This window comes from Coregonus lavaretus (genome assembly GCF_964263955.1).
Source record: "Coregonus lavaretus genome assembly, chromosome: 11".
NCBI lineage: Eukaryota > Metazoa > Chordata > Actinopteri > Salmoniformes > Salmonidae > Coregonus > Coregonus lavaretus.
This window is the reverse complement of record NC_139998.1, coordinates 54025812-54041741: the sequence shown is the minus strand read 5'-3', so window position 1 is coordinate 54041741 and position 15930 is coordinate 54025812. Positions and strand designations below refer to the sequence as shown.

General features: G+C 43.6%; 1 protein-coding gene across 1 annotated transcript in view; it reads right to left on the bottom strand.

Annotated features, from left to right (window-relative positions):
- Positions 1-211: 211 nt before the first annotated feature.
- Positions 212-15930, bottom strand: part of LOC311137447 (26S proteasome non-ATPase regulatory subunit 1-like) — a 73601-nt gene continuing 57882 nt past the window's right edge. Inside the window, exons 20-25 of the mRNA XM_084171953.1 lie at positions 12608-12777; positions 9672-9764; positions 9265-9351; positions 6702-6893; positions 1341-1505; positions 212-385 (exon numbers count right to left, since the gene is read on the bottom strand). Coding sequence (XP_084028079.1) covers positions 1359-1505; positions 6702-6893; positions 9265-9351; positions 9672-9764; positions 12608-12777 — 689 coding nt within the window. The 3' untranslated portion in view covers positions 212-385; positions 1341-1358. The remainder of the gene's footprint in view (positions 386-1340; positions 1506-6701; positions 6894-9264; positions 9352-9671; positions 9765-12607; positions 12778-15930) is intronic.

Genomic DNA, 15930 nt, shown 5'->3' with positions numbered 1-15930 from the left:
GCGTGGGTCAGTATGTCCTTGTGCATTCAATGTGAGTGTGTGTTCAAGCCATGGGTATGGCAAGGACACAGTGTGATAGGGAGACTGTTCACTGTGTTTTGTGTAAGATAGACTGGGCAGAATAATTGCAGGCTGAGAGAATATAAACCAGCTTAAATGTGTAGGATTAGGGGGATTACGCTATATACACACAGGAACAAAAATAAGCACACATGCTCCACTTTTTTTTATTTATTGTACTGACAGAAAATGATAGCATTTAACAAGAGAATGTAAAAGGGGGCCGGGACTGGGAAGGAACGTGTAAAATAAGTAGGGAGGGAGGGGAGACAGAGGTGCATTCTGGGATGTGAAGTTTCTTCCTGTAGAAGCCTGGTAACGCCACCTGTGGAACAAAAAGGACAGAGCGGTTAGGATACCACCTGAACAGGCTCTGTGTTTGATCACAAAACACCCCTAATTCATTGCTTCTTTTTACAATAAAGTTTTGTTAATTTGGCATATCTATATTCAAATGTTTATTAAATGGCAATTAACTTTTAATTTTTATAACTTAAAGACTGTCATTAAAGTAACTGTCCAGTAAAAATCTTACTTTTAAAAGTCATATTCTGTTAACTCGTACCCAAATAATGTTGTTGACCAAAGCATAAATTGCATGAAAAATAAAAAATAAAAAACCCACCTCAAACTTGTATATCAGATCGTTTAAAAAATGCTTGCCATTTCCTCATAGAGGACGATGTCCTCCTCCTGAGGAGGATGAGCCGGCCAATCAGCAGTTTACTGACATTAATATTTTTAATTGCAGGTATACGCCCACACCATTGTGTTGTTTGGGTACGCCCACACCATTCTGTTGTTTGGGTACGCCCACACCATTCTGTTGTTTGGGTACGCCCACACCATTCAACACAGAAAAGCTGCTTTTTAATATACTCAATTACAATTTTTTGGTAGGAAAACTATTTCACCTAGAACTCTGGAAACATTGGACAGTTACTTTAAGAATGTATTTATATATTGACCACACTGGTGTGTTTTTTGAAATCATCTTATTCGCAGAGCATTTCTAATCCAAAAGGGCATGACACTATCTAATGGTATCTTGTTTAACATACATCATGTATGTACAACCCTTCATGGGAGGGAATGAGGAACAAAAACGACAAAGCAATCTAGCTGGGCTCTCTATGCTGTACAGATGAAGGGTTTGGCGATGGCAGCATTGTTTACACAGCTAAACTCACACTTTCAGAGTGAACCCCATTACAAATGAGCTGCAAACCATCAATGGATCCAGATCCATCATTTGGTAAACACTGGTGCAGGACACATACCTTTTGCGTGGAGGGCGTTCACTCATCGACGTACTCGAAGGGCTCAGGGGCCTCGGGCTCCTGTTCCTCCTCCTCAATCTTGGGGCCATGGGCGGAGACGGGCTCCACCAGCTCCTCCTCTTCCTCGCTGGTGTCCTTCATGATAATAATGCCGCCGGTGTGGAGCTGGAGACAGATAGGGGACACGGACCAATGACATGAGCGACTGTAAGCTGTTCGACCAATGACATGAGCGACTGTAAGCTGTTCGACCAATGACATGAGCGACTGTAAGCTGTTCGACCAATGACATGAGCGACTGTAAGCTGTTCGACCAATGACATGAGCGACTGTAAGCTGTTCGACCAATGACATGAGCGACTGTAAGCTGTTCGACCAACGACATGAGCGACTGTAAGCTGTTCGACCAACGACATGAGCGACTGTAAGCTGTTCGACCAACGACATGAGCGACTGTAAGCTGTTCGACCAATGACATGAGCGACTGTAAGCTGTTCGACCAATGACATGAGCGACTGTAAGCTGTTCGACCAATGACATGAGCGACTGTAAGCTGTTCGACCAATGACATGAGCGACTGTAAGCTGTTCGACCAATGACATGAGCGACTGTAAGCTGTTCGACCAATGACATGAGCGACTGTAAGCTGTTCGACCAATGACATGAGCGACTGTAAGCTGTTCGACCAATGATGGGTGTCTTATTTTAATCTCTTTTTATCTTGTCTGCCTCCCCAACTGAGCGGTACCACCCATCAAACATCACCCGCCCCACAATAACCTCAACTCGACTTCAGAAAACACGCTGCACCCCACGCTGATTAATTCTCACTTACTCTCCACTGTCAACACTGACTAGCATGCTTATGCAACAGTTGGACACATTTTAACAAGGCTTTACAGAAGGCTTATGTCCATGTAAACCTCTGAAGCCGAGAAGTGAGGGACTGCAACAGGTCTTTATAATGCTGAAGCCGAGAAGTGAGGGACTGCAACAGGTCTTTATAATGCTGAAGCCGAGAAGTGAGGGACTGCAACAGGTCTTTATAATGCTGAAGCCCGAGAAGTGAGAGTCTGCAACAGGTCTTTATAATGCTGAAGCCGAGAAGTGAGGGACTGCAACAGGTCTTTATAATGCTGAAGCCCGAGAAGTGAGAGTCTGCAACAGGTCTTTATAATGCTGAAGCCCGAGAAGTGAGGGACTGCAACAGGTCTTTATAATGCTGAAGCCGAGAAGTGAGGGACTGCAACAGGTCTTTATAATGCTGAAGCCCGAGAAGTGAGAGTCTGCAACAGGTCTTTATAATGCTGAAGCCGAGAAGTGAGGGACTGCAACAGGTCTTTATAATGCTGAAGCCGAGAAGTGAGGGACTGCAACAGGTCTTTATAATGCTGAAGCCGAGAAGTGAGGGACTGCAACAGGTCTTTATAATGCTGAAGCCGAGAAGTGAGGGACTACACCAGGTCTTTATAATGCTGAAGCCGAGAAGTGAGGGACTGCAACAGGTCTTTATAATGCTGAAGCCCGAGAAGTGAGGGACTGCAACAGGTCTTTATAATGCTGAAGCCCGAGAAGTGAGGGACTGCAACAGGTCTTTATAATGCTGAAGCCCGAGAAGTGAGGGACTGCAACAGGTCTTTATAATGCTGAAGCCCGAGAAGTGAGGGACTGCAACAGGTCTTTATAATGCTGAAGCCGAGAAGTGAGGGACTGCAACAGGTCTTTATAATGCTGAAGCCCGAGAAGTGAGGGACTGCAACAGGTCTTTATAATGCTGAAGCTGAGAAGTGAGAGTCTGCAACAGGTCTTTATAATGCTGAAGCCCGAGAAGTGAGGGACTGCAACAGGTCTTTATAATGCTGAAGCCGAGAGGAACTTTCAAAACACTACACAGACGTGGTGAGGGATTACACAGTGAAGAGATTTATCATGACGGCAAGAAAGCACAGGTATTTGTTTTTGTGAGGATTTTGAGGGGATGGTTGCCTCATACTCTTATCACATTGCCCTTGCAGTGGTTGTACAGTACTGTACATCAAGCAGCTTGGTTATCACTGTACATCCCTTTTATAGATAAGGTTGTTATAGATATGGTTGTTACAGATATGGTCTGTTTCAGGTCCAGACTAAAGCATCAGGTATGGTGAGCACTGCCCAGACTAGATTCTTACTCCTACATTATCTACGTTACGCAGCTAAGTAACACTAATCTACTCACAGACCACACTACAAGATCTTTGTCACAGTTGCTGTGTGCTCTGATTGGCTGAAATCGAATCGCCACAATTTGGTGGGAAGGTCAGTGGGAGGCATACCCTGGCCCCACAACAATGGTTCGCTTTATGTTAAGACACCACCTTTCTAAAAAAATAATAATAATAAAATAATAAATAATTTAAAGGACAGCAAAGAGCAAAAAGACTCCAGTGTCATATGATATGACCCATGATGCATTGCTCTCAGCTCGACGTGTGTTGATTTGACATGTAACCAAACGATACTGCTCTTTATAGGAGTGGGGATTAGGATAAGTGTGTGGGTGACTACATATCTCATGTTATTTACTGAGGAAAGCTGTCAACATTTTGCGCAGGACCAGAGTACAGTGGTTTATTGTCCGGCAACTTTAAGACTCAGCGGGTGACGATAGGGGCTGTGTGGATATAAAATATCTGGGCCAAAACCAACCAACTAGGGCTTATAAACTTGGTTGGAAAGATTCATAAAAGATGGCTGATAAAAGACGGCTTCATCGCTGGAGACAGAAACTAGGGGTGTGACATTTAAACGAATTTGGGATCATTAACTTAAAAAAAAAAAAAACGCTAACCGAAATGTTTTATTTTTGTACAAATTTAAAACACAGTGCAGTTATCACAAAACTAAAACTACCACCAACAGGTCCGGATCATCATCATCATAAAGGCAAAAATAAATAAAACAAATATGTAACACAACAATGCTGTAAGTAGGACGAGATAAAAATCTTTAAACTTATTTGCCAAGGATACAGTACAATCGGAAAGTATTCAGACCCCTTGACTTTTTCCACCTTTTGTTACATTACAGCCTTATTCTAAAAATGATTAAATAAATAAAAATCCTCATCAATCTACACACGATACGCCATAATGACAAAGCAGAAACATCTTATTTACATAATTATTCAGACCCTTTGCTATGAGACTCAAAATTGAGGTCAGGTGCATCTTGTTTCCATTGATCATCTTTGAGATGTTTCTACAACTTGATTGCAGTCCACCTGTGGTAAATTCAATTGATTGGACATGATTTGGAAAGGCACACACCTGTCTATATAAGGTCCAACAGTTGACAGTGCATGTCAGAGAAAAAATCAAGCCATGAGGTCGAAGGAATTGTCCGTAGAGCTCTGAGACAGGATTGTGTAGAGGCACAGATCTGGGGAAGGGTACCAAAACATTTCTGCAGCATTGAAGGTCCCCAAGAACACAGTGGCCTCCATCATTCTTAAAATGGAAGCAGTTTGGAACCACCAAGACTCTTCCTAGAGCTGGCCGCCCGGCCAAACTGAGCAATCGGGGGAGAACGGCCTTGGTGAGGGAGGAGACCAAGAACCCGATGGTCACTCTGACAGAGCTCCAGAGTTCCTCTGTGGATATGGGAGAACCTTCCAGAAGGACAACCATGTCTGCAGCACACCACCAATCAGGCCTTTATGGTAGAGTGGCCAGACGGAAGCCACTCCTCAGTTAAGGGCACATGACAGCCCACTTGGAGTTTGCCAAAAAGTACCTAAAGGACAAACAAGATTCTCTGGTCTGATGAAACCAAGATTGAACTCTTTGGCCTGAATGCCAAGAGTTAACTCTGGAGGAAACCTGGCACCATCCCTATGAGGAAGCATGGTGGTGGCAGCGTCATGCTGTGGGGATGTTTTTCAGCGGCAAGGACTGTGAGACTAGTCAGGATCAAGGGAAAGAGATCCTTGATGAAAACCTGCTCCAGAGCGCTCAGGACCTCAAACTGTGGCGAAGGTTCACCTTCCAACAGGACAACGACCTTAAGCACACAGCCAAGACAACGCAGGAGTGGCTTGGGGACAAGTCTCTGAATGTCCTTGAGTGGCTCAGCCAGAGCCCAGACTTGAACCCGATCGAACATCTCTAGAGACCTGAAAATAGCTGTGCAGGGACAATCCCCATCCAACCTGACAGAGCTTGAGAGGATCTGCAGAGAAGAATGGGAGAAACTCCCCAAATACAGGTGTGCCATGCTTGTAGCGTCATACCCAAGAAGACTCGAGGCTGTAATCGCTGCCAAAGGTGCTTCAACAAAGTACTGAGTAAAAGCTCTTAATACTTATGTAAATGTGATATTTTAGTTTTATATTTTTTTTAATAAATTTGCAAACATTTCTAAAAACCTGTTTTTGCTTTGTCCTTATGGGGTATTGTGTATAGATTGATAAGGGGAGAACACATTTAATCCATTTTAGAATAAGGCTGTAACGTAACAAAATGTGGAAACAGTCAAGGGGTCTGAATACTTTCCAAACGCACTGTATAAAGCGCTCTGCACGTCATCATCGTTAACAGTTGGGGAAATGGCAGAGAGTGAGACGGGGAAATGGCAGAGAGTGAGACAGGGAAGCGACGGCAGGGAAGTCTTGTCTGGCAGTCCTTTGAGAAGTTAAATCAGAAGGTGATGAAATGCAAACTTTGCGAGGTGGAATTGAGCTACAGTGGCAGTACAGGTGCAATGCTTAAAGGGAGGAACCGTGAGACCCAACCCGTTGCTGGCAGCAGTGCGATAAAGGACGGAGTGAGAAAATCACAGCGCTGATTGCAGTTGATATGCGGCCATTGTCAAATGGTAGAGGATGTCGGCTTCACGGCCCTGATGGCATATCTAGAACCAGACTAAAAGATGACATGTCGAAAAACAGTGACGGCCCTGATGGAGAAATTGTACAATGAAGTACAAAGCGCGAGCTCTCAAACAACAACAGATTGTTGAACGTCTATGAACACGCCGTCATACATCATTGCAACGAGCCATTACACTGATGAACAGTGGGACTGACAACCGAGAACATGGAGAGGAACATGACAGAGAAGCTAACACGGCATTAGTACCATCGTTGCTGAGTAGGTGGGGGACAGCAGTAAGGTAGCTAGCCAGGATGCGGTAGATTCAACTGCACTGCCCCCTAGCGGTCATACGCAGGACCATATCTGAATTGTGAATTCACGTCATTTAATGATTTTTATAACACCAGTTCATAAAAAAAAAAAAAAAAAACGTTAATGTGTCACATTCCTACCAGATACACACTTAAAGTCACACACGTTCACAGACTCACACACCAACCGTACGTACCGGTTTGAAGGGCTGGTAGCGGCACGTCTCGGGCATGTTGAGCACTTTGAGCTGGGCGGGCATCACTCTGGCAGGGTTCTCCATCAGCTGGAAGCTGGGCTCAGGCTCCTTCTTCTTCTCCTTCTCCTTCTCTTTCTCCTTCTCTTTCTCCTTCTCCTCATCTTTCTTCTCCTTCTCAGCCTCCTGTACCTCCTGAGAGTCCAACAAACACAATTTTGAGCGTTTCACCCCCCTTTTCCTGAGGAAAACCCACGACTCAGTGAGTCCGTAATAATAATAATAATATGCCATTTAGCAGACGCTTTTATCCAAAGCGACTTACAGTCATGCGTGCATACATTTTTTGTGTATGGGTGGTCCCGGGGATCGAACCCACTACCTTGGCGTTACAAGCGCCGTGCTCTACCAGCTGAGCTACAGAGGACCATGCATTGGGATGATGCATTGGGATGATAAAATAGATGGTCGACGGCAGTAAGCGTCACCCCCGGAATAAAGTGTGCCTTCATTTCACACGTTTCCTGACACAACCAAAAGCTTAATCTCTGGAAGATGTGTTTATCTTGAGATGGGTGATACACTCCTTATCGGTTGTCTTGCACTTGGTGGCCATGCATGTGTTAGGCTCTCCCTGCCTCCTATCTGTCCCCTGCCCAGGCCTCTACCATGCATGTGTGGAACCGGCTGTTACCACAATGCCCTGCACCATCTGACGCTAGGCTGAAAACTGGACCATAGCGGTGCAATGACTCGTATCAGCACTCCTGTTTGTCTACGTGTGTATTTTCACTAAAACAAACACACTCCCACACAGTGTTTGTGTGAGAGAATGAAACAAATCTCCACTGTCCAATGCCTTTGGTTAAACTAACACACTGATATAACCGAGGGCTAAAATACTCCCCCTTCTCGTTAACCTCGATGACGCCAAGCCCAATCAATCAAACTCAGCCGATCCAACTTCGCCTGAGATCGCAGAGCCATCCCTCAACGAGGACGTGAAATCTAGCACGGTGGACACCATCAAACATAGCGATAACGCCCAGCAGTCGACGTCCCACTGAAAGGAATACTGGCGCTGGGCTGACAGGGGCTGTCGGTGATGTTGTGTATTCCAGCTGTGTGCTTCATGGGTAACTTGGTCACATCAGTGGAGAGGGGCTGTGGGGCCTTGCCAGGGCTGACAGATAGCTGCTCCTTAAAGGGATAGTTCACTCACATTTCCTGAGAACTGCTCCTTAAAGGGATAGTTCACTCACATTTCCTGAGAACTGCTCCTTAAAGGGATAGTTCACTCACATTTCCTGAGAACTGCTCCTTAAAGGGATAGTTCACTCACATTTCCTGAGAACTGCTCCTTAAAGGGATAGTTCACTTACATTTCCCGATAACTGCTCCTTAAAGGGATAGTTCACTCACATTTCCTGAGAACTGCTCCTTAAAGGGATAGTTCACTCACATTTCCTGAGAACTGCTCCTTAAAGGGATAGTTCACTCACATTTCCTGAGAACTGCTCCTTAAAGTGATAGTTCACTCACATTTCCTGAGAACTGCTCCTTAAAGGGATAGTTCACTTACATTTCCTGAGAACTGCTCCTTAAAGGGATAGTTCACTCACATTTCCTGAGAACTGCTCCTTAAAGGGATAGTTCACTCACATTTCCTGAGAACTGCTCCTTAAAGGGATAGTTCACTCACATTTCCTGAGAACTGCTCCTTAAAGGGATAGTTCACTCACATTTCCTGAGAACTGCTCCTTAAAGGGATAGTTCACTTACATTTCCTGAGAACTGCTCCTTAAAGGGATAGTTCACTCACATTTCCTGAGAACTGCTCCTTAAAGGGATAGTTCACTCACATTTCCTGAGAACTGCTCCTTAAAGGGATAGTTCACTCACATTTCCTGAGAACTGCTCCTTAAAGGGATAGTTCACTTACATTTCCTGAGAACTGCTCCTTAAAGGGATAGTTCACTTACATTTCCTGAGAACTGCTACATTAACCCATAAGAGTCTAAGCCCTGTTTTTCGGGATGTGTCTCATGGTCTGACAAACACTGCTGTAGCTCGGCCACCATCCACCTCAGATGCGGAAGGCTGCCATTGGCGGATGCGGTGGACTGAAGGTGATGCACATGCAAAAAACAGATGTCTCTAGCTTAAACTGACAGATTTTGATGGGGATGTTTGTGTTATGCTAATTAGATTTCAGCGGGGGAATAGTTCACTCATTTCCTGAGAACTGCTACTTTAAAGGGACAGAACTATCAGTGACGGAAGCTGCAGACTGCAGAGGCCGGGACGTATCGGAGACTGTTGTTAAGGTCTGTGAACCATTAGCACCTCACAACCAATTACACTGATCATTCCTCAATAGGCTTTTCAATATGAGCAGAGCTCTGTTTGGGACAGGGGCTACAAGATTCTTGCTTGAGGAAGGTTAAAAACATCTACATAGAAAGCAACAAAAAAAACACAAAAATAAATAAATAAAAAAAGCATTTGAAAGTGTTCTCTATGGGGCTGGCAGACCTCTAATAAAGGATGTGTTCACATCACTCACCACTTCCATCTTTTCTTCCTCTTTCTCTTTCTTCTCCTTCTCCTTCTTCTTAGCTTTGGCTGTGATGGAGAGAACAGCAGTAGACACCTGTAATGGAGGAAGAGAGAGAGACTAAATGAAGGGAGTACTGCAAAAAAATCGCCCGGTTTTTTTATGACAATATTAAAACGTTCCCTTGTTCTAAAATGAGCCAAGACTCGGGCTGAGTAGCCAAAATAACATGGTCTCAGACTGACAACGTGGAAATGAAATGATGAGAGTTCAAAAAGGGACTCTTAATAACAAAACCCTCCAAGAAATTGATCTTGGCTGAGGTCACTTCATTCAGGATGACCGTGAGTAGCAGCGAATGTGACTTCAGTCGATCAAAACAGGGTGACGTCATGTCACTACTGGGGGACTCTCACCTTCTCCTTCTCTTTCTCCTTGGGCACCTCCAGGGCCGGAGGGTAGGCGAAGGTGGAGGGCTTGCAGTTGGAGCGGTACTGCACCTTGGGCATCTGGACGGGAAAGACAACAGTGTGGTGGTCAAACATCAATAATAAGCAACAGTAGCAAAGTCCGGGCCCAGCACCCTATGAAAAGTGATGTTCCGTTTAACTTATTCATACGCCCTAAGGAAATCAATGGTGTTAACCTCCACGGGATCGGTGTCCCGTATACGGGACGGTTGAGCTAACGTGCGCTAATGTGATTAGCATGACTGTTGTAAGTAACAGGAAACTTTCCAGGTCATAGACATGTCTTAAATGGGCAGAAAGCTTAAATTCTTGTTAATCTAACTGCACTGTCCAATTTACAGTAGCTATTACAGTGAAAAAATACCATGCTATTGTTTGAGGAGAGTGCACAACAACAGAACTTATCATGGCAACTGGTTTGATACATTCACCTATGAAGGTAAATAATGTACTTGCATTCAGTAATCTTGCTCTGATTTGTCATCCTAAGGGTCCCAGAGATAAAACGCAGCATAGTTTTGTATGATAAAATCAATTTTTATAGTCAAATGTAGGAACTGGGTTCTACAGTTTGAACCCCTGCTGTCTCTGGCTCCACACCCACCCCGCCCGGCCATCTAGATGTGTGAAAGTTAGTGTATAAGCTAATGATCCATCATGTATGACATTCCTGGGAGTGTGTAAACTTACATTTTGTATTACCATATCATTTTTGTATGTTCTCTATAGTTATGTACTTGAAAAGGTATCAATTGACCAATTCGGCACATTTGGGCAGACTTGATACAAAATAGTCCAGTATTGTAATGCTTCACTGGATCAATCTGAAACTTTGCATACACACTGCTGCCATCTAGTGGCCAACATTTAAATTGCGCCTAAACTGCAATATTATATTGTGGCCTTTCTCTTGCATTTCAAAGATGGAAAAAATAAAATAATAGAAAACACTTTTTTTTTTTTTGTATTATCTTTTACCAGATCTAATGTGTTACATTCTCCTACATTAATTTCACATTTCCACAAACTTCAAAGTGTTTCCTTTCAAATGGTATCAAGAATATGCATATCCTTGCTTCAGGTCCTGAGCTACAGGCAGTTAGATTTGGTTATGTCATTTTAGGCGGGAAAAAAAAAGGGTCCGATCCTTAAGAGGTTATATTTCCCACCACTGACCAGAGGCGCTTTCATTTAGTTTAATGTTGCGTCATAACTCACTTTTTAATTTAACAGTCTTTTTAATAAAAAAAATCACTTTATTTCACAAAAATAACTCTAAATATATTTTCTATCATTTATTTCCCTGAGCCTCCTTTTGCCATTGAAATGCTCAGTCTGATCGTGTGGGAGTGTTGATACACATTTTTATATATTTAGATACACAGCCCTGATTGGCGGATAGGATCGTCTAGACTCTGTTCTAGAGCCTACCTGCTTAGCCCATCAAAGTAGGAGGATTCATATGCAAATCTACTAAGCTAACATACGGAACTGTTTAAAGATTGTCATACCAAGGATAATTTAGCTATTTCATTTGGAATTTTAGGACCCATTTAGGTATCAAAAATATATATAAAAACATTATTTGATGAAACATTGAATTTGGCCTTACTGCTATTAGCACATAGAAATGCATTGAATAACAGACTCATACATGGAAAAACAGATAGTCCAAAAATACATCTAAAGGAAGTTTGTTTTAAAGTGTCTGTCCCATATCTGAGAGATATAAGATCAGGACATATGTAACCCTTTCTTTGGGGCATTAAACTACTTCCATATATACTTCCTTTCATTTTTTAAACTGGCACCGGACTATCTTCAGATGAGCCTTGTGGGCATCCTAGAGCAAAAACAATCGTGTTCGTGAGAGTCATCTTTCCATAGAGTGGTCATATTAGTTTCTAGGCCAAACCGTTCGGACGCTACAGACATTTGTGAGAAGACCGATTTTCGGGGTGGGAATGGCAAGGCTGCATTGGGATGGAATGGCATGGATACAGGTGCCTTGCAAAAGTAATGGACATACACAAAATAGTCCTAATTGGTGAAGTGAAATGAAAAAAATAACTTATTTCAAAAAATTCTACAAAATAAATAACGGAAAAGTGGTGCGTATATATGTATTCACCCCCTGTGCTACGAATCCGCTAAATTATATCTGGTGCAACCAATTACCTTGGTCACATGGTCTCAGTACATATACACCTGTTCTGAAAGGCCCCGGAGTCTGCAACACCACTAAGCAAGGGGCACCACCAAGCAAGGGGCACCACCAAGCAAGCGGCACCATGAAGACCAAGGAGCTCTCCAAACAGGTCATGGACAAAGTTGTGGAGAAGTACAGATCAGGGTTGGGTTATAAAAAAATATCCGAAACGTTTAACATCCCACAGAGCACCATTAAATCGATTATAAAAAAATGGAAAGAATATGGCACCACAACAAACCTGCCAAGAGAGGGCCGCCCACCAAAACTCACGGACCAGGCAAGGAGGGCATTAATCAGAGAGGCAACAAAGACACCAAAGATAACCCTGAAGGAGCTGCAAAGCTCCACAGCGGAGATTGGAGTATTTATCCATAGGACCACTTTAAGCCGTACACCCCACTGAGCTGGGCTTTACGGAAGAGTGGCCAGAAAAAATATATATATTTTGCATCTTCAAAGTGGTAGGCATGTTGTGTAAATCAAATGATACAAACCCCCGAAAAATCCATTTTAATTCCAGGTTGTAAGGCAACAAAATAGGAAAAATGCAAAGGGGGTTGAATACTTTTGCAAGCCAGTGGGGTTGGAATGGCATGGATACAGTGGGGTTGGAATGGCATGGATACAGTGGAGTGGGAATGGCATGGATACAGTGGGGTGGGATGTTTACCTTGAGGTCCTTGTTGAGTCCGATGATGGCGGTGGGGGTGAAGGCCAGGGAGAGGAAGTGGGAGAGAGGGAACCAGAACCAGAACTGGGTGAACACCAGCAGGCCCACCACTGACGGCATGTGGGTGTGGCCCGTCCTTGACTGCAGCGAGATGGTGACGTTACGGCCACCTGCACACACAGGAAGCAGGGAAGTAGAGAGTTTTGACATTTCACTTTGATATGTATTGCTTCCATTATGACGCTCAAATCTCCTTTTAAAACTTTGGTACCTATTATGGCATTATATGATGCTCTGGCGGTCCCTCTACTCTCATGCTTATAAAGATAAAGGCTGCGTCCATAATGGCCCACCATTCCCTTCATAGTGTACTACTTTTGACCAGAGCTTTGGCTAAAAGTATTACACTATAAAGGGAGTAGGGTGCCATTAGGGACACACCCACAAACAAAAAGTGAATAGTGAGGAGGGGGTTAAACTAGGAGGGGGTTAAACTAGGAGGGGGTTAACCAGGAGGGTGTTTCTTCTAGGGGGTAGATCAGCTTTAATATTGCAGATAGATTGTAACTTCCATCAATGTAATTGTCTGCATCACTTCCAATCCCCCATATGATTTTTTTTTTCTTCTCGCATATACATACATACATACATACATACATACATACATACATACATACATACATACATACATACATACACACAGTGTCCACAACCTCAAACAGTCACAATCCAAACTTCACTATGGCCAAGACCAAAGAGCTGTCAAAGGACACCAAAAACAAAATTGTAGACCTGCATCAGGCTGGGAAGACTGAATCTGCAATAGGTAAGCAGCTTGGTTTGAAGAAATCAACTGTGGGAGCAATTATTAGGAAATGGAAGACATACAAGACCACTGATAATCTCCCTCGATCTGGGGCTCCACGCAAGATCTCACCCCGTGGGGTCAAAATGATCACAAGAACGGTGAGCAAAAAATCCCAGAACCACACGGGGGGACCTAGTGAATGACCTGCAGAGAGCTCGGTGAAAACGGTGAGGAATCAGCCCAGAACTACACGGCAGGATCTTGTCAATGATCTCAAGCCAGCTGGGACCATAGTCACCAAGACAACAATTGGTAACACACTACGCCGTGAAGGACTGAAATCCTGCAGCGCCCGCAAGGTCCCCCTGCTCAAGAAAGGCCATATACAGGGCTGTCTGAAGTTTGCCAATGAACATCTGAATGATTCAGAGGAGAACTGGATGAAAGTGTTGTGGTCAGATGAGACCAAAATTGAGCTCTTTGGCATCAACTCAACTCGCCGTGTTTGGAGGAGGAGGAATGCTGCCTATGACCCCCAAGAACACCATCCCCACCGTCAAACATGGAGGTGGAAACATTATGCTTTGGGGGTGTTTTTCTGCTAAGGGGACAGGACAACTTCACCGCATCAAAGGGACGATGGACGGGGCCATGTACCGTCAAATCTTGGGTGAGAACCTCCTTCCCTCAGCCAGGGCATTGAAAATGGGTCGTGGATGGGTATTCCAGCATGACAATGACCCAAAACACACGGCCAAGGCAACAAAGGAGTGGCTCAAGAAGAAGCACATTAAGGTCCTGGAGTGGCCTAGCCAGTCTCCAGACCTTAATCCCATAGAAAGTCTGTGGAGGGAGCTGAAGGTTCGAGTTGCCAAACGTCAGCCTCGAAACCTTCATGACTTATAGAAGATCTGCAAAGAGGAGTGGAACAAAATCCCTCCTGAGATGTGTGCAAACTTGGTGGCCAACTACAAGAAACGTCTGACCTCTGTGAATGCCAACAAGGGTTTTGCCACCAAGTACTAAGTCATGTTTTGCAGAGGGGTCAAATACTTATTTCCCTCATTAAAATGCAAATCAATTTATAACATGCGTTTTTCTGGATTGTTTTGTTGTTATTCTGTCTCTCACTGTTCAAATAAACATACCATTAAAATTATAGACTGATCATGTCTTTGTCAGTGGGCAAACTTACAAAATCAGCAGGGGATCAAATACTTTTTTCCCTCACTGTATATATATATATATATACACATCCTTTGAAAATATATATATTTCCCTTTATTACTTTACAACCGCACAATGCCTTCCCTAATTGGAGTAAACTAGTTAACAACAATGCTTAGGCCTCTACTTCATGCTTATACATACTATATAAATTTTATGGACACAGTCAATAATTATATTTTGTTTGTTTTTACTCCTGAACTTCCTCTGGTATGCTTCTATATGCCATATCTTTCTAACTGTGCTCTTAACTAACTAACTAACTAAACTGACAAAGCCACCCATTTCACTAAATCAGCGTGATTACTCCTAATCCCAGGTTAAGGGCCTCACTAACATTTCCATTAATCATTTATGACATTTTAGCTTAACAAGATTAAAAAAGGGAACAAAAGGCCAGTAAAACAATGATCTGGCGTGTCTAGTGTGAGATAATAAAGCCTTTTTCCAGCGCAGCGCGTGGTGTGTAATCAGTGGGTCAAGGGTCAGGGTGCAGAGGTAGAACAATAGACCTTCTTTGCCCTCTGGGAGAAGACGAAGGGAGCGAGGGAGTGGGAGGAAGAGAGGTGCGGAGGAGTGACACGATGGATGGAAAAAGTAGGGGGATCGGAATCAGTGTCGGGAAACGGGGAGGTCATTCCCCAATCCTCATACAAATATTTTCAAAACAACAGCTACTAAAGAGGAACCCTTTGATTAAAAATACATTATTACAGCTGGAAATTGTTCCAATGTGAAATCAGATCAGAAAATGGTGGTTGAATCACAGGCTGTTTTCTCGGCACATCAGCACAGTTGACTTTTTTAAAGGTAATTACAGTGATGACTTGTGGGTCATTTGATTACTTGATTTTGACGGCTGAAATGGCCTCCTAATGCCCCGAACAAATGGATTTACTGGTCGCCAGAGTGACTCACAGATTCTAGTTGCTGCGCCACAATGAGAGCACAAACTTCTCTTAAAACTTGAGACGCGTCTTGACAGCAGTGTGCAATGTACTAGGGGGGAAGGAGGGGTATCCTCGGTTTTTGTCAGCCTCCTTTATGGCAGTTTAATTTTTATTCCTGGGGAAGAGGACATCCTTTCCCAGAATCCATAAGGTGTTATGTAATTCCTAGATCAACTAGCATTTTTCCGTGGTGGCATAAGGTCCTTCGGCACGACAGAGCAGAGGGATTTCTGTCGCTCTGGATAAGAATGTCTACTAAATGATAAATCAAATAGATTTTTTAAAGGCTATAAAAAAGGGGCCTTGAGAACTGAACACATTCACTGAGTGTACAAAAC